The 25,401-nt window shown below is 43.6% G+C and overlaps 1 protein-coding gene across 1 annotated transcript in view; it reads right to left on the minus strand.

Moving 5' to 3' along the window:
* Positions 1–25,401, minus strand: part of COL4A4 (collagen type IV alpha 4 chain) — a 140,004-nt gene that overhangs the window by 113,551 nt on the left and 1,052 nt on the right. The window contains exons 2-3 of the mRNA XM_075004606.1: positions 23,374–23,413; positions 7,570–7,647 (exon numbers count right to left, since the gene is read on the minus strand). Coding sequence (XP_074860707.1) covers positions 7,570–7,647; positions 23,374–23,413 — 118 coding nt within the window. The remainder of the gene's footprint in view (positions 1–7,569; positions 7,648–23,373; positions 23,414–25,401) is intronic.

Consider the following 25,401-nt stretch of genomic DNA (forward strand, 5'->3'; position numbering starts at 1 on the left):
AATTAACGTTCTCTTTGTTGTTCTGGGGTTTGTTTAGACATTCATAATAGTAACTTCATAATTAAGACTTAAATATGCTCTGTTGTAAGTTATTTGTTTTAATCTCTTCTTACTGTTCTTTTTTTTTCTGATAGGCCTGATACTTAGCCAGCATCACAAGAGCTGACATTAAATGAGAGAAGCTATGTTAATTTTCCTACACTTTCTACCATGTATCTAAATGCTTTATTTCTTTGCTCTTTATTACTGTCACTACTTCATTATACTTGTTTTTCTCCAAAACGCAGTCTCCTACTTTTAAAGATTGCTTTTTTCCCCCTGACTTAGCCTATCTACTATCTTCCAAGTGTAGAATTGAGCCCAGTTCTTCTAAGGGAAAGCATCCAGCTCAAAGCTGACCACTTGAGGGCAGCAAAGAATTATGGAATGCAATGACAAATTACAGAAGCAGCCAGTATATTCATTTCATTTCAATGACTGAAGAGCAGTAAAATGTCAGAAATTGACAAGGGATGTAGACAGATGTTTGTTGGCTTCAGTAGTAAAACTACGTTTCAACACTTACTGTTTTCTTGAGAAGTGTGATCTCTTTGTTTATCTAGATGACACATATGCAATAAATACTCACATTCTGCTTTGGACCTCCTCTTAGATTCAGAGATTGTTCTTTATCCTTATCTCGATTTTCACAGCATCCATATGCTAGAAGTACACACTACCATGTTTGGCATGTTCCCTACACTTGCAGAGGCACCCTGATCTACCCCCGGCTATGCTTTCTGAAGACTGGAACACTCCCTGTTGGATGATTTCCTAAAACATCCAAGTAATATAATGATTACACCATTTAGCTATATCAGCAAATGTGTGGACAAAGTCAGCTAATTAGATTAACTATGAATGTTTATATTAGGGTGGGAAATAGAACAGCTCTTTAAAATATCAACCAAAGTCACAGGAACTCTCCTCTGGTTGATTGTTTTCTGACCTCTGGACAATCAAACATTTCACATTGTAAGAAATGTTTTACCGTAACTTTTCCTTACGATGCATTCCTGAGAGTTCATCTAGATCATGGGTGTCCAACCTTTCGGCTTGCCTGGGCTGCACTGAGTGAAGATAGTCTTGGGCCACGTACAAAATATATAATATAGTTAATGTATATAAATCACATAATAATGTTAAAAGTTTACGATCTTGTGGGGCCGCATTACTAGCTGTCCAGGGCCGTATGTGGCCCGCGGGCTGCAGGTTGGACACGCCTGATCTAGATCAAATATTTACTTTCTAGATGTTGGCATCTTCCAGTATTGTGCTTCAGAGCTGCAATGTTGAGATGAGGATACCACTGTGAATGGTGCAATAAGGAAGACCCCCCTCTCCCTCATCTTGTACACAGAAGTCCCATTGATTTCAGTGGCACAAGATCAGTCTGTTAGTCTGGGCAAAGGATGAACCTTATGTACAAGAAAAACAACTGAGCCAAGCTGCCAGGGTCTGGTTTAAGGGTTCCTGGAATAGATCAGTTATTCAAATCCATGTGGCCCTTGAGAAACCTTTGAAATAAGCTATGAATTTGGAGCTGAACCAGCACCCATTTGCTTCTTTGAGGGGAGCCCCACACTGCTGGAAGAATGATTTGAGGACACATTAGGGGACCCCCTAGGCAAAACCCTCCATCTGGATGGACCTGGCCTGTGGAAAATCTGCAGGAGAGGATGACTGGCTGTCAGCAAGTTAAATTGCCGATTCTTTTCCTTTTTTATTTTGTCTGTACACAACTAAATGCATTTATTTCTCCTCTTTTTAGGGAAAAAAAGTTATAGTCTATTTGGTTTCTAATAACATTTTATTTTAGTTTTCAAAGTTTAAGCATTGATTTAGCTGCCACAAAACAGAGCAATACCCCAAATTTATCTGATTTAATTCTTTCCTGTAAGGTTTATTAAGAAGAAATTCTAGTCTAGGTTCATCCTATTTTTTGTGGCTCATCTTGATTCAGTTTCAAAATTCACCCTGTTGTCAGTTCTGAAGAATGTGCTTGATCTGGTGATTCTGTCTCTTTTCTGTTTGGCTTTATGAGAAGCAATCCCATTCCAGGTATATCCCATTTTCCTGGCACAAACAAATCTTCACCTTGCTCTAAGTTATAAGGCAGCTATATACAGAATGTAGTGGCTCTAGCTCTTACCATGTAGGAGGAGTTCCTGATGAAAGAGAAAAACTCTCTAATGGTTTGGATAAAATAAACAATTATTTGAAACATCATTTAAAAACCAATCTTTGTCAAAGAACTATAGGAGAAGATTCTTTGAACATGTCTGCTTAGCTACAAATTGTACTAATTACTTCTCAAGAACTTGTTCCAAAGTTCCATAAAAAACCCCTGAAACTTTTAGGGATGGACTCATCACTAGTAGAAAGATTTCTATAGATATTCAGTAATACTGCTGTTTCTAAGTTCAATATAGAATACACTGTAAACTATAGAATTTTAAAAAGAAAATTTAATCCATATTTGAGTACATATTTTCTTATAACATATTGCATAAATTCATATTGTGCAGCATCATTTCAAATCTTCCTCCTCTCCCAACCTACATTCCTGCTTATTTCTGGAAGTATGTCGCTGCATACAGTAAACCAACTAATCTTTTATTATGTTTTTGTCTTTAAACTGACACTGTGTTTGATACCTGTTTACATTTTTGTGGAAACTGTTCATCATAAAGTAACAAAAACATGTACCTTATTTTTGAAATTTGCTCTCCCCAGAAGACAAAACATCAAGCTGTATTTACATTTCATTTGGAATTTGTTGGCTATATGGTCTATTATGTTTCCTCAGCCCTTTTGCTGGGAAGCATAAACAAAAGATGAACATTGAATTATCTCAGAGTGGTACAGAATGTAACCATCTCCAAAACTAACCAAAATATTCACATCAGAAATGAAGACCTTATCAAATATGTCTTCTATCTATTCCAGTTTAGTTATGAGCAATGCAACAGAGCTCAATTATTTATCACACTGTTTTCCATCTTCGGTTATTGCATCTCACACAGACTATCTAGTAAAGACAATTTTCAATTTCAAAAAATAAGTTAACCAATATTAAATATATTAACTTTTCACAGGAGTTCAGAGGATCACTCAACCCACAAAGACACCAGGCTTTTTTCAACTTCTGTTTTGTTCTCACACCCATCATACATATTGACAAAACAGTAGGTCAGACGCACCACTGATATAAGCAGGCACAACTCCTTTGTAGCCACTAAAATCACTGTCTAAAACTAAGATGAGTTTTGGGTTAGTTTATGTTTGCTAAGACGAAACTGAACCAAAAGTCAGGTTCAGGGGTGCCAAATTGATTAACTTACTTCAGATTGTTAAAAATAATCATACTTTACTAACAGGAAAGAGTTCTTTGACACAGCTAAATGAAATGGTAACTAATGCATCCAAAGTCTGAAGGTGGGTCCTGGACTGATAATGTCCATTTGCATGTTTTTTGTAATCTATGGAGGTGATATAACCAATCACAATTTAGGGTCCAATTTCAAATAGGAATTTCAGAGAATTCACTACACTTTGTTTGCACATCTCAGCGCTCACTTTACATCCCTAAGGGATATGTCCTGAAAGGAGACAAAAAATCTTTACTTTGGAGGAAATTACTGTCTGGTTATTTACTAAAAATATTTAGGTTTCATTATGACCTTTTTGTCTTTGTATGACCCTCTTCTGCTTATAATATTTTGATGTATTTAATGGTTTCTCAGTTTGATAGTCTGGTTATAATTCAATACTTCATTATTTCTAATGCCGCTGACCAGCTACTATTGCTATAAAAATAAGGTAAAGTACTTAAGGCCCATGCCTTATCTTTGTTAAAATATGCAAGAGAAGAACAGATGGCCTAGAAAATTCTGCATGGTTTATTTTGTGTAATGCTCTTTCAATTCCGCCCTTGAAGAGAGGGAACTGGGGGATGGCAGAGAGTGCAGATATTGATGACTCTAAACTTTGTGGATCCTGGGATTTACATTGGCTTCTCTCTAGTTCCAGTTTGGCTCCTCTGAAGGTATATGAATTTCTTATTTGTGCTTACTCCCTCATAATCATATCAATTTGCAAACCCCTAGTATAAGGAGCTTGCAAATACTTTGCTGCAGTGCATGCCATGAAGTTAATGTGATCTCCCTGTATAAGATAACCTGTTTCCCAAAGCCCCAGTTTCACCTTTTCTAAATGCTGGTGGGGCTCAGAATCCTAGGTAGGAAGGTAACAAACCAATTGCTGATGTTTGTTTACAAATCATAAATAGGTCTGAAATTAGAGAGAGAAAGTTCACGTGTAAGATAAAGCCTGTGTTTATGTAATGTTATCTGCATTAAACAGCATGGTATAGTTTGCAAGAAAAAAAGGGGTTTCAAAGAAAGCAGTCAGTCATTAAAATGTTAGGTTTTTAGCCTGTTCTCATTAAATGGTTAGTTTGTAATCTAGTACAATCTGAAGCAAATGTTAAAATTTAACTTTGTAGAATTAGGAGGGGTAGAATTTAGAGAATATGAAGAAATAATTTTCCTGTGTTCATTACTGAGTTACTAGCTGACTGGTCTGAAAAACATAAATGCTTGATCAAAGGCCATGGAAAGATTTTCACTGACTTCAAATGTGCTTTGGATGAGGCCCATATGTAGTAAATTATTCCTGTAGTTACATGAATTTTGTCACAGAACATTAGCAGGCTTTTGCGGTCCACTATTAAGAGCTAATGATTCAAGGACAGATTGTCCTTAACTGGACTTTGAAGACATCTCCAGATTATTAGTGCCAATTGAAAAGGCCCTGGCTCCTGATTGTTGCACTACCAGTTTTTAAACACAAGGTATCTGTAAGTAGGCTTCTCTGTTTATCTATTTTTAATTTTTGGTCTGTTCTTAAAATAGAAATAACAGATTGTATTCAGTACCTTTGGAAATAGTTCGGAGTGGTTCCTCAATCAGGTAATTGGCTACTGTCTCTTGACCAATAAATCCCTCCATAACACTGACCTAATGAAGTTTCCCATCACTTTTAAGGGAAAAAAAGCCCGAGCTTTTCATTCATGTCCTCCAGTTAAAAAGGCATTAATTTCATCCAATCGGCATGGGCAAGAATACTCCCTATCAGACTGTCTTTACCCAAGCTCCAAGAGTAGCTCTGAGTAGGCGCTCTGTGTTAATGTGTCATGCAAGGGAAATGTTTCCAAAGTATTTTTAAGTAGAATTGGCTCGACATGCTTCATTTGTGCAGATAATCCTCTCCTCCAGTTCTAAGGCTTGAAGTGACTGCTTCTTCCATGTCCTTTGCTGATACCCAGTTGCTTGTGTATGTGCTAGAACTAAGGGTAGCTTCCCTCCTTTCACAGGTCAAGTTGGAAACAGAGAAAAACAACATACTAAGAGCTTTAAAGACTAACAAAACAATGTGTTAGGTGTGGGGGGGGTGCCCTCCCCCACTCAACCTGGAAGGGGAGGAACCCTTCCAGGAGCCATTTTGTATGGAGCCTGGCCCCTCCCAGTCACCTGATCAGAACTCACACTTTTCAAATGCTAGAGGACATTGATTTTTGCTGATGTCTTCCTCCTCTTACACCAACATGAAAGCATGAAATAAAAGGTCACAACACTAGACAAAACTGTCTCATTGACTAGAGTGAGCATTAACAGGGGAAAGACCAAGACAATGAGGATCAACCATTCCAAAACCACCACCATCACACTAGGAGGGGATGACCTGGAAGATTTGGAGCAGTTTACCTATTTGGAGAGTATTATGGGCATAGACAGAGGAACAGATAAGGATATCAATGCCAGGATAGAGAAAACAACAGCTGCATTCAAGACTCTTCATCCCATAGGGAGTTCACAAATAATATCTGTGAAAATGAAACTGCAGATCTTCAAGATGAATGTTGAGAGTGTGCTCTTGTAGGGATGTGAGACCAGGTATACTAAAAAGTCTTCAAATCACAAGCTACAGACATTCATAAACAGATGTCTGCGGTACATCCTTTACATCAAATGGCAAGACTTTGTCACAAATGTAGAGCTTTGGAACCGAGCAGGACAACAACCAAATGATGTTGAAATGGCTAGGCCACACTCTCAGAAAACCATCATCCAGCATAGTCCATCAAGCTGTCACATGGAACCTGCAAGGAAAACCCAAAAGAGGAAAACCTTGGACAACATGGAGGTCTACTGAGATTGAAGGACAGCAAGTGGGGTACTCCTGGAGCCAGCTAAAAGTTTTGTCCCAAGACAGAGTGATGTGGAGGAGACTTGTAGATGACCTACGCTACACATGGAGTACAAAGGTTAAATAGTAGTAGTAGTCTGCTAAACAAGCAGTCCTAATGTGCACTTAGTTCAGATGTTCCACTTCCTTCCCCAAACATGAAGAAATGCTTCTGTATATCTTGAAAAGCTGTACTTTCCACCAACAGAATTTCATCCAATAAAATATCTCTCACCTACCTTGTCTTCATCAAATTTGTAAATCAGTAACAGCTGCCCCACATACATAAAAACAAATTGCAACTTGACAAAAGCTGGTATGTGTCATTATACCTTGTGAGACCTCTGTGACAACTCTATTTAGGGAGACACTTAAATTACTAGTCTTGACAAAATTAGCTAAAACCACACCTGCTGAATTTCACATTTAACCAAATGCAATGAAGTATCGCAGATTTTCTTATAATCAGTAACTTAGCTAATGCACTGAAAGTCATGAAAAGTCGATAAAAGATTAGGACAAACAGAACAAACATTAGATCAGCATGAAGATAAAAAATAACCTAAATTCCTGCAAAATACAATTATACAATGGCAAAAGCATGCTTTCCTGTGACTGGTCATTCAGAGGACATCTAAAATGGACAGATTCCAAGCTGAAGGTGTCTAAAAATGACATTTTTTAATGGTCCTGCTCATTCTAAGAGTCTCTTAGCTCTTTAAAATGGAAGTTGTTACGACCCTACCTTCTCTATAATTAATCTGCCCAGAAATGACCTATGATCTGGAATTTCTTTCATACAATACGTATGTTCGGCAACATCAATAATCTGGCTAACTAAAATCATGCCAGATAGCCACTTATAATGGGTGTGGCCGAGTTTCCGTGGTCACGTAAAGTTTATTTACAGCCACCAGTCCTGGATGTCAGCATTCCACACTGTTATTTAGCTGTAATTTATCCCTAAATGTCTTCTAGGAACCCACTAATCAGTTGGTAATGGTGCTAGAAAATATTGACTTCCTATGGTCTGGCAAATTCTCTTGTTCTCAAATTCTATATTCAGTCAGGTCCTAAGGGTGTCTGTCTAGAGAGGTTCAACTTGTACAGGCGATTGTACTTTGTACCAGTCGACAGACTCAGACCTACTTCCCATTTTGCCATGCAGGGGATTTTCTTATTTGAATTGCCAGTGCTAACCAACTTAGTGGTTTTAAATAACAGAGATGTGCACAAAATGAGCAATTTTTGCACTAACAATTGTTATATTAAATCACTTACTCTTGATCCTTTTTCAGGAAAGCACTGGCAAACAGAACAGTCTCGTCCTCCACATTGACCAATATAGGAATATCTGCCCTAAAAATAAGGAGGTTATTAGTTTATATACAGCACACTTTTTATCCAGTATAACACACGTTAATGAAACAATGAACACCAGGGAACAGCGAAGACTTCACAGATGTAGAGAAATAACCCATAATATAAAAACTATTATTTAATCACATTAGCTAATGCTAATAATTTAGTGTAGATTCCTTGATTCTCCACAAGTATTTTTCAAAGAAATCTGTGATTAATTCTTAAGTAATTCAGAGAAGCAATGGAATTCTGGAATTAGTCCAAATGTCTTATTTGCTGATTCTAACACCGAAACTCTTTTGACACAATTCCGCTATGTAAATAGTGGTTTCCCAGTGCACAAGAAACAAGGTTTAGGAGCAATCTTGAGAATGTGGTCTAAAACACCATATTAAAAAACATTACTTTTGATCTTAGGAGAGATTCTTCAGTGGGATGACTGGGACTTCCCACAATCAATAAAAGAAAAGAGACGTATTTTCATAGCAAAATAGAAATAAGGGAAGCAATATGGTTCAGTGGATTAAGGCATTGCACTGGAAATCAACAGCCCTGCCTGGATTCCAGTCTCAGCTTTGCCACTGTCCTGCTATGTGACTCCCCCCCACCCCATAGCAAGTCACTTCACCTTTTTGTGTCTTTGTTTCCCCTCTTGCTTTGTCTGTTTTTTTCTATTTAAACTGAGCTTTTTGGGTCAGGGTCCATCTCTTACAGTGAATTTACATAGTGCCTAGGGAATGAAGGTACTCTTCTCAATCATTACAGTAAATTAAATAAATCTTTAAAATGGGATAGTTTATCAAATTTCAAGGCAAAGCTTTCCCATCATTAAATAGGAGACTAACTAGACTGTGGCTGTGGCTACACTACCACCGCCTTTCAGAGGCGGCATGGTAATGAGACACTTTGGCAGATGCTAATGAGGCGCTGCTATGAATATGCAGCACCTCATTAGCATAATGGCAGGTGCACAAGCTTCAAAAGTGCTGGTTTTGAGACACACACTGCCCATGCAGCCAGGGGCCTATTGAAATGACACTCCCACCCCAATTTCAAAGGCCCCTTCTTCCTAAAACCAAATGAAAAGAAGAGGCCTTTGAAATCAGGGGGGTTGTTTCATAAGGCCCCTGGCTACACAGGCGGCATGCAGTTCAAAAGCAGCACTTTCAAAGCGTGTGCGACTGCCATTATGCTAATGAGGCACTGCATATTCATAGCAGTGCCTCATTAGCATCTACTGAAGTGGCTCATTACCATGCCCCCTCTGAAAGGAGGGGTAGCATGGCCACACCCTGTGTGTTTCAGTTTATCTCTGTACACTAACCTGTTGTATACTTTCTCTAATATGATTGGTGCAAATAAGGTTTTCTCTATGATCTACTTCTCTTATGTCTACAGCATTCACTTACGAAGCTGAAATTTGCCATGCTCGGTGTCTGTACGAATATACATTTTACAGAATATCTAAAAATGCAGAGTTACTGTAATGAGCCTTGTAGAGAGCTCTACTGTCACAGCCTTTTCTTAGTGATGCAGGGGAGTGAAAGAATAAGAACCCCTTATTTTCCTGCTTGGTGCTGCTCAGCGTGTGGCTCTACTGACACTAGGCAAAGCAAGGTGACCACAGATACGCAATTCTAACTACTGCAAATGCATAGCTCAAATCAATGTATCTGCACCCAGCTAACTTAGCTGTCCATACTGCTGAAGTGTGATGGGAGAGTTTCTCCCATCAACTCTCCTTACATCTCATGAGGCGTACAGGGGTTAACAGCACCCAGTGAAAAGCTGATTTTGTGCATCCATATTAGGCATGTGAAAACAGTTTGATAATTGGGGCTAGTGTAAACATAACCTGTGACTCACGCCACAGGCAGCAGAGCAGGTCCCATTTTCCTGATTAAGCAGGTGGCCAGAAAGCGTGAGCTCACCCAACTATTAACTGGGCAGAGCAGTTGGCTGGCTGCATATAGGGGAAACCATCCACTTCAGAAGAAGGTGTAAAGAAACTCACTCTCTCTCTCTCTCTCTCTGAAGCAAAGTGTATACAAAATCTCAAGTAATTCTCCAGACTTCATTTAGAGCAATGCAGCTGTGCACTGTTCGTTATGTAAAAGTTTTTAATGGAAAAGTTAAAAGCTAACACAGAATAATTAGCCTGTGTAGACTTTCTCTTAAGTAAAATTGTTTATCACAAGCCATCCTTCTGGCAATGAATCCTACTCAAAGCTCTAATCTAGCCAGTGTGAAATAGTTCTCCACCGGCTGTGATATGTGGCTGGTTGCATGGTTATTTTTCTGTCTTCATAAGTAAATAAATCTTGATACACTACTGCATTGAGTTGAGTGCTGGTTTCAGAAGTGTTACTGGCAGCTTGCCCCAGCTTCTGTTTGCGACTGGAGACATACATTCTTAGAATTGTTTGGCAGAGTGCAACTCTTTTGGGGTGTAAAGGCAATTCTCAAGTAGAGTCAATTATGGGGTTTGTAGGCACTCATGCAAAGCCAGAGTCCTAGGGAGAGCCACACATCCTGGCTAACAGGTTACTGTATATAAATTTCTATAATTGTCAAGGTTAGGGCCAAATCAGTTTAGAAGTATTGGTTTTCTGGAGGACAAGGGCTACGTCTAAATATTTAGTGCCAGTTCACTTGACAGAATAAGGTAGTTTCAAATATGTTAAAATACATTTTAATTGGCTTATAATGATCCTGTCAATAGCAGGTGATTCTTGTGAAAAATTTACAAACTACACAAATGGAAACCAATGTCCACATGGAAAACCTTACAAACTGCTTGGGCACCCTTTTATCTAAAGCAAGCTGGCCAATTAGAGAACATTTAGAAAAGCAGCAAAATGATCAGGAAGGAAGAAGAAATTATTAAAAAGCTAAATACACAAAAGTAGAGGAGAAGGAATAGTATAGGATAAAAGTCTACTCTTCTAAAATAGTAAACCCCAGGCACAGAAAGGTATCTTACCGAAGGCAGTAGGTGCAATTAAAGAATACTAAATCTAGGGTTAATATCAGACATAATTTTGCTACACTAAGGATTTAGAGATAGGCGCATCAACATTAATACTAAAGTCCAGATCCAAAAAGGTATTTAGACAAGTTATCCCACAACAGGAATTAAACACCAATATATTTGAAGATTTGGGCCATATGCTCTTTAAAATAAAAATGTGTTCACACAGAGCAATCCTGAATTATGTAGCACTGGGGATAGATTATGACATAACAGATCTCCTCTCTTTCTAACTTCTATAATTTATATTGATAGGCACAAGGAGGTGCAAGACTTTTTTTCGATTAAATTGATCTAACACTTTAAGGACTAACAAAATAATTTCTTAGGTGATGAGCTTTCATGGGATAGACTCTCTTCAGACAGTTATACAGCACAGAAGTCCAAAAAAGGAAGTAAAAACTGACAAATCAGATACATGTAACTGAAGGGGGCTGAGGGGTAGGGGTACTAATTGTCTTGCCTGAGATCATTATAAATACCAAAGAAAGGGAAACAGTCCTTGTAATGCATGAGATAACTGCTATCTCTATTGAGATCAAGTGTTAATGTATCAGATTTGAGCATGAACTGAGGTTCACATATCTCCCTTCGTAATCTGCTGTTAAAATCTCTTTGTTGCTACATAATTGCTGTTTGATTGAAAACAGTTGGAGTTTTAGTATGAGCCTAATATATCAGGAAGCATAAATTCAATTGATTTACAATGCAATACAGTAAACTCTTTCTTATCTGGAACTCTCAAACAACCAGCATTTTAACCATAAGTAAATTTTAGTTATATTCCTTAAGTACTGTAAAGTGAAAGTAAATACTAATAAATTCAGCAAATCCAGTAGAAGTTTAGACTGTACAATACTACTGTTGGTAAAGAAAGTACTCTGCATATGTTTTTGTTTGTTTCTTAATATATAATCTTATTCTTCTTTAATGTTATGCATTGCCAGGTATACCTCTCTATTATCCAGAATATTGAATATCCAGCAGCCTCCTGGTCCCAGGGCTGCCAGATATGAAAGTTTACTGTAAGTACAATCACCATGTCTTTTTGTGTTGTGGCTCAAAATGGTAATGGTAATGGTAATTTTAATTTTAATTTTGTGAATAATACTGTCACCAAATGAGCAGTATTAAGTAAACAACTAATGACTATGCCTACATAAAATGCAGATTAAGATTTGTAAAGCTATTTTGGAGATTTGACCATGCAGTTCTCAGTAAATTTAGTTAGAAATGAGTGTCTAAATGCCATAGGTGCCTTTGACAAAAAATAGGCCTAATATTAAAAAGTCAATATGAAAATATAATGTAGATAAATGAATATTAAAAATGACTTCATAAAATATATAGACTCAGTGCCTGATCTTGTTTCCATCAAAATCAGTGGAAGTTTTGCCATTGACTTCACTAAGAAAGAGCACAACAACACTAGGGCTCATACTTCAGTTTTTCAAACAGAAAAGTAATCAAACTTTAGATAAGGAGGGGGAGGAGTCATCTTCTTTTATCTGGAATATTTTTGAAATGTTCGGTGTTAGTGAACTTCAGAACAAGAAGGTATTACAGACATTTTCAGACTGCTTCTTTATCATGTACTAAATTTCCTATGAGAATAAAATATTTTCCACATTAGTTCCTTTCCTTGTTATTAAAAACTTGACTCCTCTGCAATGTCAGAGGACTGAAATCTCTTCTAATATTTCTTTATCATACTAGGAAAAATATTTATTTAAACAAACTAGTTCAGAATTTAACCTTGTACCAAAGATGCTTACATGTCAGTAGTCACAACACAATGCTTCTCTAATATATATAAAACAAAAAAGCAGCCATGTAGCACTTTAAAGACTAACAAAATAAGGTATTAGGTGATGAGCTTTCGTGAGCCAGATCTGGAGACAGTGGGTCTGTCCCATGAAAGCTCATCACCTAATACCTTATTTTGTAAAGTATCAGAGGGGTAGCCGTGTTAGACTGGATCTGCAAAAGCAACTAGGGGTCCTGTGGCACCTTATAGACTAACAGAAATGTATGAGCATAAGCTTCCATGGGCAAAGACCCACTTTGTCAGATGCAGGTCTGACGAAGTGGGTCTTTGCCCATGAAAACTTATGCTCATACATTTCTGTTAGTCTATAAGGTGCCACAGGACCCCTCGTTGCTTATTTTGTTAGTCTTTAAAGTGCTACATGACTGCTTTTTTGTTTTAGATATATCAGGATTAGAGAAGCATTGTGTTGTGACTACTGACATTTAAGCATCTTGGTACAAGGTTAAATTCTGAACTAGTTTGTTTAAATAAATACTTTTCCAGATCTGGAGATACTGGGTCTTCACCACAAAAGCTCACCACCTAATACATTATTTTGTTAGTCTTTAAAGTGCTACACGACTGCTTTTTTGTTTTGTTAGGATACAAACTAACACAGCTACCTCTCTGTTCATATTTTATATGACAGTGTTAAACTCACAGAGATTTAAGCTGTGTCTACACGTGCACGCTACTTCGAAGTAGCGGCACTAACTTAGAAATAGCGCCCGTTGCGGCTACACGCGTCGGGCGCTATTTCGAAGTTAACTTCGACGTTAGGCGGCGAGACGTCGAAGTTGCTAACCTCATGAGGGGATTGGAATAGCGCCCTATTTCGACGTTCAACGTCGAAGTAGGGACCGTGTAGACGATCCGCGTCCCGCAACGTCGAAATTGCCGGGTCCTCCATGGCGGCCATCAGCTGGGGGGTTGAGAGTTGCTCTCTCTCCAGCCCCTGTAGGGCTCTATGGTCACCGTGGGCAGCAGCCCTTAGCCCAGGGCTTCTGGCTGCTGCTGCGGCAGCTGGGGATCCATGCTGCAGGAACAGGGTCTGCAACCAGTTGTAGGCTCTGTGTATCTTGTGTTGTATAGTGCAACTGTGTCCAGGAGGGGCCCTTTAAGGGAGCGGCTTGCTGTTGAGTCCGCCCTGTGACCCTGTCTGCAGCTGTGCTTGGCACCCTTATTTCGATGTGTGCTACTTTGGCGTGTAGACGTTCCCTCGCAGCGCCTATTTCGATGTGGTGCCACGCAACGTCGAAGTTGAACATCGACATTGCCAGCCCTGGAGGACGTGTAGACGTTATTCAACGAAATAGCGTATTTCGATGTTGCTACATCGAAATAAGCTATTTCGATGTAGGCTTCACGTGTAGACGTAGCCTTAGTGTCCTACTTTGTGTTCATTTTCTGATTAGAATAGCATTTTAATACTTTGGCTTTATCCCACCTTTTCAATTGTTGTTGTCATGGTCATGATAGCAAACCAGGTGTGGTACAGCAATTATGCCAATGGCTCTGACTTTATAGTCTGCTTCAACCTGGTAAGATACTGTGCAAAGTATTAGCTACTTAATTTACTGGGTGGATGTTGGAAGAAATCTACCTTCATAGATTTGTTACTGATTAAGATTTTCATATGAACTCAGACTCTTATGTCCCATTCTTTATATCCTTAACCAAACAAACGCATAGACAGAATTGTGAACTGTGTGAAAAGTAACCTTTCAAGAACAGAAAACTGTTGCACCTGAAAAACTAATGAAAATATTTAGAACCCTGCAAAACTGCAGGTATCCACTTTATATTCATAAGTATCCACATCTGTAGATGTGGATGCAGATATCAACAGTTCATTTTTGTAAATATGGAGGTGGATACGGATACAAAATTATACAAATTTGTAGAAACCTGGATACAAATTTTGTATCCATCCAGGGCTCTAACAATATTCCCTGTACCCGCAAAAATTCAAAATGTATTTATTCAAACAAATAATCATTTGCACGTCTGAATATCAGGTACAGTTGGGCAACCCATACATACAATGATAAACTTATCATATATATATGTACTTCTACAGGGGCACTTATTGCACCTTCTTCTGCTATCCTTACCCCTGCTGCATACTACCTTACTTTGTAAGTAGCCCCACTGATCTCAACAATGACTGAAAGCATAGGTGGCAGGAAATACTGGAAGTGAAATGATGTCTTGTGACTAAGTCTCTAAGGACACATCTGTAATTCCAGGAAGATCAACCTGATCAGCATCAATCTTTTGGAGTTCAATTTTACACATCTGGTAAAGATGGACAAAAATCGATCTCTCTGGCATTGGCAGTCAATCCCTTTATTCCAAGCTATCACGTGGCCTCAGGGAGGTCGATGGGAGATATATTCCCGTCAACCTTCCTTAGTTAGGACAGTCAGATAAGCCAATTTCTGATATATCAATTCTAGCCATGCAATTGCCATAGCTAGACTTGCATATCTGAAATCAACTATTTCTCTAGTATTAGACTAGCCCTAAGAACTGTGAGAACTAAGTTCCACCCCTGCCTCTGCCACACAGTTCCTATGTAATTCAGAGGTAAATATTTCAGAAGTAGCCACGAATTAGGTGTGTCTCTTTCTCTGGTTATCTGTTGTGAGCTCCCAAAGCAAACTGAATTAAATGAGAGGTGTAGATGTTGAGAATTTATGTGAAAAATCAAGGTCAGACTTTAAATATTTTCAGTATGGCACACAAAATTAGTGTCCAGTTTTGCTAAGTTTGGCCTTAATCTCTTTATGGTTCAGTTGCCTCTCTGTAGAATGGGGATAATAAATAGGAACAGCAATATTTTTGTACCTCTCAAAGGAATTATGAAAATAGGTTTATTAATATTTGGGAGGAACTCAAACTATACAGAAGTGTGCCATAGTAAAGAATATATTAATACTGATAATAATACAATAATAATAATATATTAATACATTCTTACTCAGAGAGGAATTTAGATGATGTACAATAAGGCCCCAATTCTGCAAGGTACTTTAAGAACAGACCTAACTTGAAACACAATTAATTCCAGTGACTTTAGTAGGACTATTTGTACACTTGAAGTTAGACACCACTTCAGTACATTTCTGAAGTGCAGCTTAAATGAAGGAATATACTGAAGGATGAAATTAAAAAGGAATATTGAACTACAGCCTCATTCACTGAAAAAGGTATGTATGGTGATCTCCATGAGGGAGGGTGCCACAGAACACGCCCTCCACCATGCTTTATAAACATGGATGTATGAATATGAATATCCATAACTCAAAGATACTTTGTACAACAAAATGGGTCAATTAACATAACAATTTTAAAATTATAATTTGCTAAATCTGTATATCCTATTTTTGTGCATGTTTCATTCTTGTATGTGAAGTTAGAAATATGAAGTGTGGCTCTGCTTATAATTCTAAAAGTGTTAATGAGGATCATTACTGATGGCCCAGCACCTGAGTGACTTATTCCTCACGTGAATGACCTGTGAATAGTTTTGTTTGTCCTATAAACCCCAAGTTGTGGCTGAGTCTAGAAAGACATGTGACCATGGCACTTGGTACTGGAATCCATCCTTACCCTCGTGTTTTTCAATGGTTGGGAGCGTCAAACAAAAGGACTCCTGCCCTGGGAGAAAGTCTATTTAAGTGATGGGAAGGAATCAGCTGTGTTCTTCAGCTGGATTTTGAAACTGCCTGGCCAACCTTAGTGGGATAGAAGGAACTTTGAAGAAGCTGTAGATTTAAGTCAGAGTGAGGATCAACTCTAATTTGAAGGTTTTACCTGTGGTAAGAACAGCAGTTAAAGGTAAGAATTTGCATGTAACAAGTTTCTTAGGCCGTTTCTACACATGCCACTTTCCCAAGAGTGGCATGCTAATAAACGGCCCAAAAAATGATAATGATGTAAATTGCCAGCACCTCATTAGCACATGATTTGGAGTCTGGAAGAAGCTCTTCTGGACCCCAAAACAGCGTGTAGAGGTGCAGCCCCTGGGGGATCTCCCAGAAGGAAGACCTCCAAGAAGGGGCTTCCAGAAGGACTTCCTTCTGGGAAATCCACCAGGGGCCACGCTTCTACCCGCTGTTCTAGGGTCCAGAAGAACTCCTTCCGGATGCCAAATCGTGACCCAATGCTAATGAGGAACTGGAAATTTACATCCACACCTCATTAGCATTTTTGTGCCGTTTATTAGCATGCCACTTTTGGAGAAAGGGGCATGTGTAGAAACGGCCTTAGTGAATTAGAGTTAGCTAAGCATTTATGTTCATTTTTATTTAGCAACTTACTTTGATGTGATTGTTTTCATTTGCAACCACTTAAATCCTACTTTCTATACTTAAAAATATTTTTGTTTATTACCAAACTCAGTGTAAACAATTGTTACCCAGAGCACGGGTGGAGGAAGCAACCATTGTGAATCTCTCCCTTTCATTGATAAGGAGGGCTGACCTGACCTTATGAGCTTTCTTGGTGCAAAACTTTTAAACAGAGGAAGATGGACTTATTTTGGGGTTTGGGCCCATTTGTGGGTTGGTTTCCTGGATGCTAAGGACTTATAACTGAGTCCTCCCAGAGCTGAACTCCAACCCTGAACCTTGTCTGGACTGGAGACCAGAGGATCTGGCTCAGCAGGATAGGATGGTGGGGAGCCTCAGAGTGCAAAAAGACGTCAGTGGCATGCTCAGCACACTGGGGGATAATCCAAGGGGACTTTTGTGATTTACCCCCCTCACAGAGGAGAGCTGTGAGGAAAACAATGAGACAATGTAAGAATACATTATAAAGCATGTGGGGCAGAATTAAGGTTGTAAAGCTTTACTAGTGCAGCCCCTTAATAGTATTTCTTTAGGATTTTAAATGCAATGGGAAACAATGTCATATCTCAAATAGTTAATATTGGTATCCTAATGGTAAGACTAAATGTGCTCTGGCAATTTTTAATTCATTCTGTTAACTTCCAAGTTAAATTCCTTCAGTTGTCTGTGGATCAACTTACAATTTCCGATTTTGGAAATGCTTCTGAAATAATCTGATCTAAAATATTATCAAAATAATGTTTTAGCAGTTAGAGATAAAATGATTTATTGTTTCCTTCAATATTTTTTCTTTGTTTTTAGTACCACAAAATGTACAAGTCACTTCAAAATATTGGCCGGGTTCGTTCCCAGGAAACCTTTTTGATGTCCCCAGATTTGGTTCTCAGCAGGGTCTGATACCTGTTCTTCCCCACTAAAATCATGAGCTTCAACCACTTGAACTAAAGGAAATACTCTTCTAGATAGTGGAAGTACAAAGCTTTTAGCATCTCGTGTAAGCCAACCACTTGAGATGGAAAGGGATAGATACTGTGCTCGACTGGGTTACATGTAGTCTATATTTAACAGACTAGAAAAGAGAAGTGAGGAAGGACAAGAGTAGCTGGGTACTCCTGTGATTACTCACGAAGACATATCTATGGTTTGGGTCATGCTGGCTACGTCTACACGTGAAGCCTACATCGAAATAGCTTATTTCTGTAGCAACATCGAAATAGGCTATTTCGATGAATAACGTCTACACGTCCTCCAGGGCTGGCAACGTCGATGTTCAACTTCGACGTTGTGCAGTACAACATCGAAATAGGCGCTGCGAGGGAACGTCTACACGCCAAAGTAGCACACATAGAAATAGGGATGCCAGGCACAGCTGCAGACAGGGTCACAGGGCGGACTAGCGCTTCTGGGGCAACAGCTAGCCGCTCCCTTAAAGGGCCCCTCCCAGACACACACAGCCTGCACAGCACGCGGTCTGAGGAGCCATAGGCACAAAGACCCTGGGCGACGCAGGCATGGACCCCCAGCAGCAGCAGCAGCCGCCGCCAGAGGTCCACCCAGCCCTCCCGGCAGGAGCAGGGCTTGCCCTGCTCCATGCCATGCGGGAGGCAGCTGAGCACCTCCTTGCTACACCGGAGGAGGAGCTGCCCCCAGGGCAGCAGGGCTCAACCCCCAACCCTGCAGCACCCCGCCCCCACCCCCGCCTCACACGCCGGCGGCTGTGGAGCTACCCCACCAGCACCGACTGGTGGAAGCGGCTGGTGCTTGGGGAGTGGGACGACGACCGCTGGCTCAGGAACTTCAGGATGAGCCGGCAGACATTTATGGAGCTGTGCCAGTGGCTCACCCCCACACTCAGGCACCAGGACACCGCCATGCGGCGTGCCCTCACAGTGGAGAAACGGGTTGGCATCGCTGTCTGGAAGCTGGCCACTCCCGACAGCTACCGATCCGTGGGGCAGCAGTTTGGTGTCGGCAAGGCCACCGTTGGGGCTGTCCTCATGGAGGTAAGAGAACCCACAGGGGGAGGGCAGGGCAGGGGAGGGGGGCCCGGGCACAGGAGGGCAGAGGAGGGCGGGGCAGGGCACAGGAGGGCAGGGCAGGGCAGAGGAGGGCATGGCAGGGCAAGGCAGAGGAGGGGAGGGCAGGGCAGGGCCACACACACCCTGCTCACCCCTCATTGGTGCTCTCCCTTGTGCTTTCCCTGCAGGTTGTGCGTGCCATCAATGCCATGCTCCTGCACAGGCTCGTGAGGCTGGGGGACCCAGATGCCACCATCGCGGCCTTTGCCACCCTGGGCTTCCCCAGTTGCTTCGGGGCTCTGGATGGGACTCACATCCCCATCCGCGCCCCGCATCACAGTGGAGGACGCTACATCAATCGCAAGGGCTACCATTCTGTGGTCCTCCAGGCCTTGGTGGACAGCCGGGGCCGTTTCCAGGACATTTATGTGGGCTGGCCTGGCAGCCCCCACGACGCCCGGGTTTTCCGGAACTCGGGCCTGTGCCGCTGGCTGGAGGCGGGGACCTACACGCCCCAGTGGGAGATCCCTGTGGGGGACACCACCATGCCCCTCTGCGTCATCGCAGATGCGGCATACCCCCTCCCGCCCTGGCTCATGCACCCGTACACGGGCCATCTCTCCGCTAGCCAGGAGCGCTTCAACCAGTGCCTGAACCACGCGCGCCAGGTGGTGGAGCGCTCATTTGGCCGCCTGAAAGGACGCTGGAGATGTCTCCTGACCCGCCTGGATGCGGGCCCCAACAACATCCCCCTGATTGTGGGTGCCTGCTGCGCCCTGCACAATTTGGTGGAGAGCAAGGGGGAGGCCTTTTTCCAGGGCTGGGCTGTGGAGGCCGGCAGGGCCGACGTGCAGCCACCTGCTGTCCCTAGTCGGCAGGTGGACCCCGAAGGGACCCGGGTCCGGGAGGCCCTGCGGGCCCACTTCGATGATGAGGCTGCGGGGTGAACTCTGCCAGGCCCCCCACTGCCCACCCCTTCCTCCACAACACTCCCTGCCCCAACGCCCACACCATGGAGCATCCAACCGCACCCCGCTCCCACTTTTCCTGGACAAATGACAGCACGCACTTGTGGCTGAACTTAAACTGCTTTTTCTTTTAGAACTTTTTTTTTAACTATAAATAAAACAAGAGCAAACTATATATAACGTGTGGAACAAAAGTAATGTGTACAAATAAAACAATAGCAATAAAAAAGTTTGTTCACAAATAAAAAGAAAACCAGGGATGATAAAGGGGAGAACTATTTACATGGGGGGACGGGGCAAACGGGGGGCACAAATTAATAAGTCACAACTATATACAAGGGGGGGGCCACGTCCCGCGCCCCTTGCCCCTAAAGTCCGGCACTGGGCGTGGGCGGCCGGGAACCCCGCCGCGGCCGCAGCCCTGTCCGGGGCTGGCTGGGGGCGGGGCGGACCGGAAGATATGCCTGGTGAGTCTCAGCTTGCTCCAGGGGTCCCTCGGCGCTCCAGCCCTCGGTGGTGGGTGGCAGGGTGACGGCGGACGGGACGGCGACGTGCGGAGCAGCTGGTGGTGCGGCGGGTGGAGCAGGCAGGGCGGGCGCTGTGGCGGCCGGCGCGGCATGGGGGGCCAGGTAGTCCACCAGGCGGTTGAAAGTGTCCATGTAGGCCCCCCATGCCTCTTGGCGCCAGGCCAGCGCCCGCTCCTGCAGGTGCAGGTGGCGTTGCTCCACCCGCAGGTGCTGCTCCGCAACCTCCAGCTGCCGACGGTGGATGGCCAGCAGCTGGGGGTCCGTCGCCGTCGGCTGGTGGTGGCGCGGGGTCCGCTGTCTAGCCCGCCGTGGGGCCGGTCGGTCCTCGGACGAGGGGCTTGCCTGGAGCAATGGCCCCGGAGGGGTCTCCGGGACCACTGATGCCTCGCCGGCGCTCTCTTCCGGTCCTTCCGATGGTGCAGCTGCGGGACACAGGAGAGGAGGGGGGGAAGAAGAATGGAGACAGGCGTTAGTGTGGGCCCCGAGCCATGGCCTTTGTCCCCCCAGCCCTGTGCTGCAGGTTCCCCATCCCCGTCCCCAGGAGATGCTGCTGTGATGGATGGGGTTCAGGGGTCCCCCTGCACTGCACCCCATCCCCTGGTGGGAGCGACTCTCACTTCACTCCACAGGGTCTGACAGGAGAGGTTTCTTAGGCCACAGATGCCCAGTTTGTCCCAGGAGTGACAGCACCAGCTGTCAGAAGAGACAGTCCTTCCAACCCGTCCTGGGGAGAAGACCCCAAGGGGTGCCCCTCTGGGGTGTAGCTTTCCCCCTCCTCAGGCTGGCTGCCTTCCAGCTCTCCCTTCCCCTAGCCTCTACCTGCGGCCCCCCGATTCAAAGCCAGCTCGGCTCCTCCCTCCTCTTTGTCCAGGGCAGAGGTGTCACCTGCCAGCTGTAGCCCCAGGATCATCCTTTGCCCCTGGAAGCTATTTGGCTCTTGTTGCTCATATCTAGCCTGAGTCTCCCTTTTGCACTCCCCCCACTCCATCACATGCTGCTGCTGCTGCTGCTGCTGCGGGGTGTCCCACCCCCTCCTCCTGGGGGCCCCTTGAGGTTCCACTCCCCCCTGCCCCGGGGATGGGGCATGGCGCTGTCGTGCGGGGTGCGGGGGGGCAGGGGCTGATGCACTGCTGTGTGGGACATGGCCCTGCTGTCTTTGGGGCCATGGCCATGTGAGCATGTGGGAGGCCCTGGACACATATCTATTACCCCCGCCCCTCAAGCCCAGGGGCGTACACCAGAGGGGGGTACATACCTGTCGGTCCACTCCCACGGTCCGGAGATCCCCGGGGGGCGGAGGCCCGGCTGCTGCTCCGGGATGGCAGGAGGAGGATCTGCAGCCCTGATTCTGCAGAGGAGGAGCCCCCCTCCTCCTCCTCCTCCTGCCACGATGGCCCGGGGGTGGGCTCCGGGGGGGGGCCCCCGGGGTGCGGGGCTTACCTCCGGGGCGGACTCCGGCTGCAGGGCCTGCTGGGGCTCGTCGGCCGAAGTATCAAGGGTGGCCGGAGTGGAGGAGGTGTGCCAGGGGCCCAGGATGTCCCTGAGCTCCCTGTAAAAGGGGCAAGTGATGGGGGCGGCCCCAGATCGGCTGGCCGCATCCCGGGCCCGGGCATAACCCTGCCGCAGCTCCTTCACCTTACTCCTGACGTGATCAGGAGTGCGGGCAGGGTGACCCCGGGCGGCCAGGCCCTCGGCCAGCCGAGCAAACGCATCCGCATTCCGCCTCTTGCTCCCCATTACCTGGAGCACCTCCTCCTCACTCCAGAGCCCCAGCAGGTCCCGCAGCTCGGCCTCCGTCCAGGAGGGGCCCCGCTGCCGCTTGCCGGCCTGGCTGCCAGCCTGGCTGGGCTGGCTGCTCTGGCTCCCCTTGGGGGGGGTCCCCTGGGGGCGCTGAGGGGGCTGCCGGGCGGCCATTAAAGGTCCTGTGCCTCCTGTGGCTGCTGAGGAACGTGCAGGCTGGCCGCGTGTCTGAGCTGCTGCCTGCACGTTCCCTCAGCTTCCTGCACAGGAAAGGAGGGGGAGGGGACCTTTAAGGGGCCGCTCCACGCGGCCACCATTGAGCTGAGGGGCTGGAGAGAGCGTCTCTCAACCCCTCAGCTGATGGCCACCATGGAGGACCCCGCAATTTCGACGTTGCGGGACGCGCAACGACTACACGGTCCCTACTTCGACGTTGAACGTCGAAGTAGGGCGCTATTCGTATCCCCTCATGGGGTTATCGGCTTCGACATCTCGCCGCCTAACGTCGAAGTTAACTTCGAAATAGCGCCTGACACGTGTAGCCGTGACGGGCACTATTTCGAAGTTAGTGCCGCTACTTCGAAGTAGCGTGCACATGTCGACACGGCTGCTGTTATGTAAATGCTTCTAATATCGTCTCCCTTTCATGGCTTCACAGCAAAAGGGATTTAGTTGGTATTCAGATGAGGTGAAGTACATGGGTTTGCAGAAAAATTCAGATAGGACATTAAAAATGCAAGAGCAATATGGAAGACAGCAAGGGGTGTAAAAAACAGATTAAGTGGCTATCAAGGCTGCTACCCATGCAGGTATGGAGGGAAAGGTGGAAATGTTACAGGAGTCCTGGTTGAAGATATGGGCAAGAGCTATATGAAGTAAGGCCTTGAAAGTCAGTATTCTTAATCTGACTAACAGAGCAATGGGGATGACTGAGTTGATTAGGAAAAGGCAGGTGAAATGTTCACAGTGAAAGGCAGGAAGGATGATTCTGGTAGCAGAGTTTCGATGGATGGGCTAGGGAGGAACAACAATGTTAGTATCAACGAAACTGGAGAGTGGAAGATTACAGTAGTTATGACATGGGCACAGGAACAGAAAGAGAGAGGAATTTACAAATTTTGTGGAGGGACAAGTAATAGGAGTGGGCCACAGCTTGGATGTTGAGAGACAGCACTGTACTCCTCAACAGCTATATTAATTTAGTTAGAGAATTCTCCTTGGTTGAAGCCTGTAGCATTGACTGATTATCTAAAATTAGCCTCCAAATCACTTACCCCATAAATATGTTGTACTGAAAAAACTGTCATTAGCCACCTGGTAGAAAGAAAGAGAAAACTAACTTAATTTAAAATGGTCAGTACCAAACCCATTATCAAACACAAACTCTAGAAAGTGGTAAATATCTAAATATGCAGATGATAATTTCAAACCTATCAGCTGAAAAGACATCTAATGATGTCATGCCATTAGGCTATTGCCAGTACACTCAATGTAATTTGTTTAGTTGTTGGCTCAACAATGAGCCTGGCTACCTTCCTACAGGGGTAAGTAAAGAGTTTGACACTATAACCCCACCTCCAAAGTTAGAATGTAAGGAGAACAGTCCCAACACAAATATACACACCCACTGGTACTCCCTGTCATGTTCAGGTAAGCAAGAAGAAGGGGAAGAGGGACAGCCTTCTGTCTGCCCCCAAAATGCATCATTTAGCATAACTAAGCCTGTGCAGTGGAATAAATGAAACTACATCATCAAGACCAGTGCAGCTTTCTTTCTTTCAGAACAACAAAAAAACAGGCCAGACTGACACTCTAACATTCTCATTCCTGCCCTGCTCATGAGACAGCACATGCTTGGCCTTGCTGGAGCTGAACCATAAAGTAACACAGCAGCCGGTAATTACTTGGACATGCACAAATCAAAAACAAAGTAAAGTGGGTGGGTGGGGAATGTGGGGGGGGGGGGTGCTAGTATTCATGGCTAACAAAACTATAATACACAATATAGCCCGGATCCTTCAAGCCTTTATGTTTGGAAGTAACTATGCACAAATAGTCCTGCTGAATTAACTTGAGTGTGTGTAAAATTATTCAAGTGCATAAATGTTTGCAGGATCCAGCTAAAAGAAACCAAATAAATAATCCATCTCATTACCTATCTGTACACTCAATAGAGATCATATATTTACAGTAGTATATATGCATACCAAGATACACTCTATAAACAAAAATGGAAATGATTTACTATAATCATTTAAAATATATTTTAACTTTTTGCTTGTTTGCATAAACTCATAGAATCATTGGACTGAAAGGGACCTCAAGAATCCAGTTTCCTGTGCTCATCTAGACCATCCCTGAAAGGTATTTTTAACCTGCTCTTAAAAATAACTTGTTGTTAACCTGCTGTTGAAAAGATCCATTGATGGAACTTCCACAATCTCCCAAGTCAATTTATGCCCATGCTTAACCACTCTGACAGCTAGGAAGTTTTTCTAATGTCCAACCTAAACTTCCCTTACTGCAATTTAAGCCCATTGCTTCTCATCCTGTCCTCAGAGTTTAAGAAAAAAAATTCTCTCTCATCCTTATAACAATCTTTTACATACTTGAAAATTGTGATGTGAATTCCCTCTTCAGTCTTCTCTTTTCCAGACTAAACAAACACATTTTTTAAGACTTTCCTCCTAGGTCATATTTTCTAGACCTTTAATTGCTTTTTGTTGCTCTTCTCTGGACTTTCTCCAATTTGTCCACATCTTTCCTGAAATGTGGCACCCAGAACTGGTCGCAATACTCGAACTGAGGCCTAGTCAGCATGGAATACAGCTGTAGAATTACTACTTTTATTTTAGTTACAACATGCTTGCTAATATATAATAATTGCAGTCAGAGCCACGAATGGGGGGTGGGGGCACGGCGAATGGGGAAATTTCCCACAGTTAAAGGCACCTGGAGTTCCAGCTGCCACCACTACTACTTTGGCAGTGGTGGCAGTTGGAGCTCTGGGCCCCTTTGAAACTCCGGTGGCAGGGAGTGCAGGGGGCTGTGGGGAAGCGAGTGCCACAGTATGGGCAATAGTGAGAGCTGATTGCCCTTGGCCTTTCCCCTTCCAGGTCTACAGTTGAGTCACTCCTCCCACCTTGCCCCAGGGGCTGCAGCATCTGTTGACACCACTGACTGAAGTCTTCCCAAGGTTTTTAAATGTTTTTTTCCTCAAATGCCATGAATTGTATATAACCCCAAAGTTTGTGGAGAGAAATAAAATAATGGTGACCACCAGAAAAAACAAGCTATACTGC

Source organism: Carettochelys insculpta, chromosome 10, assembly GCF_033958435.1.
Source record: "Carettochelys insculpta isolate YL-2023 chromosome 10, ASM3395843v1, whole genome shotgun sequence".
In the NCBI taxonomy this organism is placed as follows: Eukaryota; Metazoa; Chordata; order Testudines; family Carettochelyidae; genus Carettochelys; species Carettochelys insculpta.